This window comes from Nelusetta ayraudi, unplaced genomic scaffold (genome assembly GCF_046127955.1).
Source record: "Nelusetta ayraudi isolate G7.1 ecotype Tasmania unplaced genomic scaffold, CSIRO-AGI_Nayr_v1 ptg000016l, whole genome shotgun sequence".
NCBI classification, from domain to species: domain Eukaryota; kingdom Metazoa; phylum Chordata; class Actinopteri; order Tetraodontiformes; family Monacanthidae; genus Nelusetta; species Nelusetta ayraudi.
The window spans coordinates 2,773,489-2,776,246 of NW_027466066.1; the positions used below are offsets into that span (position 1 = coordinate 2,773,489).

Sequence of the window (2,758 nt, forward strand, 5' to 3'; positions counted from 1 at the left end):
TCGCTTTTGGTAAGATTTATATTTAGAAAAAAGTGAAAAATAAAATAGGAAATACGTTACAAAAGATTTGTTTCAGTTAAAAGACCAGGCACAAAAGACAGTGAGTGTGAAAAGTCCTGCAGCATTTTGTCCTTCCAGTACCTACTGAACTAAAAGTCAAGTGTGATTCTTCACTGTTTCTATGGTAGCGGAGCCTTTAATGTCTTTGAAAAAATGTTTTTGGCTTCTTCTGTGGGCTTAAATGGCAGCCAGCACTGGACTACTGCCATCTAGTTGTTATTTTTCATTCATTTCCAAATTCAGCAGTACCAGGCTTTCATTTGTTAAAGGCCTTTAAAAAATAGTTTTACACATGATTTCCTGCTTGGGGGAACTTGGAGTCTTTGCTACGTTCTGTACGGCTGCTCCTCTGTGGACCAGGCGGACGTGGCGGACTGTGTGTTGGCGGCGGCGGCGGCCGGTCCTGTGTCGTAGCCAAGTTTCTTCATGTCTTTTGTCATGATGTTGAAGGAGACGGTGACGAAGCCCTGGGACTGAACACGTGTCACTGCAAACACAAACATCGGGTGACTTATGAACAAGGTTTACATTGCATATCAAGAAATAAACCAAGAAAACAAAAATACAACAACGCTGTGGGATCACCAGTATTAGCATGCTAAAGAGAAACAAATTGGTTGTAAACACAAAACTGCAAGGTGGCATTTGGAATTTTGATCAGGCTGCCAAAATGCCATATGGATGAAATGTCCCTACAATATGAATAATTAATAAGACAAATTTGTCCTGCAAATTTTTTTTGCGACGGCTTAAAATTTTTAAGAAAATATTAACCCAGTGTTGTACAAACCTTCTCTGCCTTCGCCCTGGGCCACGACTTTCGGGTCTGTGTATTCAGGGCGCCGTCCCAGCAGCCAGCTGCAACACACACACACACACACACACAAAAATGCATCGTATGAGGAGGACAGATGGTTTGACCAACTGGAGCGACGCTCCTTGAACAGAGTGGGAGGTCTATGGGCCCGGCTATCAGCCACTTATGAGGCGGACTTAACCCGAATTTTCACCTTTGACCCCATCAACGTGCCAAAAGGAAGCACGTGATTATACCTTCAGGACCACCTCCAAGGTCTTGTCCAGTAAAGTTGAATACCTGGGATTCCCTGAAACTGATGAAGACTATTACCTTACCTGTTGACTAAGCCGTCGATCAGACCAAATTGCTCTGATCAACAAGTACATTTGTCGTATCTTTTTCTCTCATGAAGGCAAAAATGTCACACAACTAGATTGGGCTGACTTCATCTGATCGTCTGAGACGTCTCTCACCTCGTGAATTTCTGGATTCGCCACGTAGGCTCAGGTACAAACATGGGGATGGTTCGGGTGTGCCTGCAAGGTGAAAAGCAAATCTCATCTCATCTTTGCAGGGAAAGACACCAAAACGAACAATAATAATAATAATCATGACACAAGCTTTAATCACATACTGTCCAGGGGTGAAGGGGATGTGTGTCACTCCGTAGCCTCTGACCACATCGTTGCCAAACACGTCTGGACCGTAAACACTGAGCACGAGCTGAGGCCCTGGGAAATGACAGGATGTCTTATTGGCATTGCAGAGAGTCAGATGGAGACAACCGCAGCAGAAGCGGCAGTTGGCAGTTACAGGTGCAGTGATCTCACATCCAGACGGGTTGGTGCTCTTGAACGTTGCCTCCAGTGGGAAGTTCCATACTAGTCTTTGAGAAACAAGGCTGCCTTTACAGGTGATCTGAGTGATGCCTTCCTCCAAGCCCTGGAAAGAGAGACAGTGATAAATATCTTCAAGGCAGTCAAAACAACCATTTGTTAATGGTGCCTTCACGTGCCTGTTATTGGATCTTAATTTATGCACCCAGTGGAGTCAACTTAATGGAATTAGTTGTAATTGGATCAAGCAGACGATGCATTACTCAAATGTGCACTGAGCAGCAGCGACATATAACGACTAGTTTGATTAAAGAGGAATAGAATGACAACATGGCCATGGCAGAGATGAGCAGCTAACGGGCTACTTACTGCAGTTGGAGCCCAGTCGTGTCCGTAGACAAAACAATATTTGCAGTACAAGTTATCATATTCGGGAAACTGAAAAAACAAAACAAACAAAGATCAAGGTTACTAATATTTTTGTTTTGTTCTTGCGACGCTGATTTGAGGGTAGCTATAGCTGGTTGGATTAGCAGCTCGGCTAAGATGCTCGGCTAGGCTAAAACTACTTACGTTGGCTCCTTCGATTTGGCCGTTTACTGTGAGAAGAAACACCGTCGGGTTGCTTGAAGCCATCCCGGATTCGATGACTCGACCATAAAGATAACTTTTTGTGAGAACTTCGATCAGGTTTAGAGGAAAACGACAGTCCTGTTGCAAATCTCTCACATCTTCTTAATCAAAACAGCCACCCCTGGATTGGCGTTGCGCGCGTATCGGGAGCCTTGTGGTAAAAACTATCGTGGGATATTGATCAATATTTAACGTTGGTTTTAATTTTTTTGATTTTTTTTATAGAAAAAATGTGGGAGCAAAATAGATAGATTTTATTATTTTAAGACCGAACCTATCATATGTCGCTTTATGAGAGAAAATAGACAGCTCGCGGAATTAGCCGTTTACCACAACGACACGAGTAGGCGTGCACTCAAAATCTTGCGGAAGCGTTCAGGAAATACGACGCCGTTGCCAGGGCGACGTCCGCTGAGAGCTACGGCTATCA

The 2,758-nt window shown here is 43.9% G+C and overlaps 1 protein-coding gene across 1 annotated transcript; it reads right to left on the reverse strand.

Moving 5' to 3' along the window:
* Positions 1-314: 314 nt before the first annotated feature.
* b9d1 (B9 protein domain 1) lies at positions 315-2,513 on the reverse strand. Its single transcript, XM_076023868.1, has 7 exons — positions 2,269-2,513; positions 2,065-2,133; positions 1,690-1,801; positions 1,494-1,590; positions 1,333-1,395; positions 851-918; positions 315-547 (listed from the first exon to the last, which is right to left on the reverse strand). The coding sequence occupies exons 1-7, from the start codon at positions 2,329-2,331 to the stop codon at positions 387-389; spliced, it is 633 nt and encodes a 210-aa protein (XP_075879983.1). The 5' UTR covers positions 2,332-2,513; the 3' UTR covers positions 315-386.
* Positions 2,514-2,758: the final 245 nt, after the last annotated feature.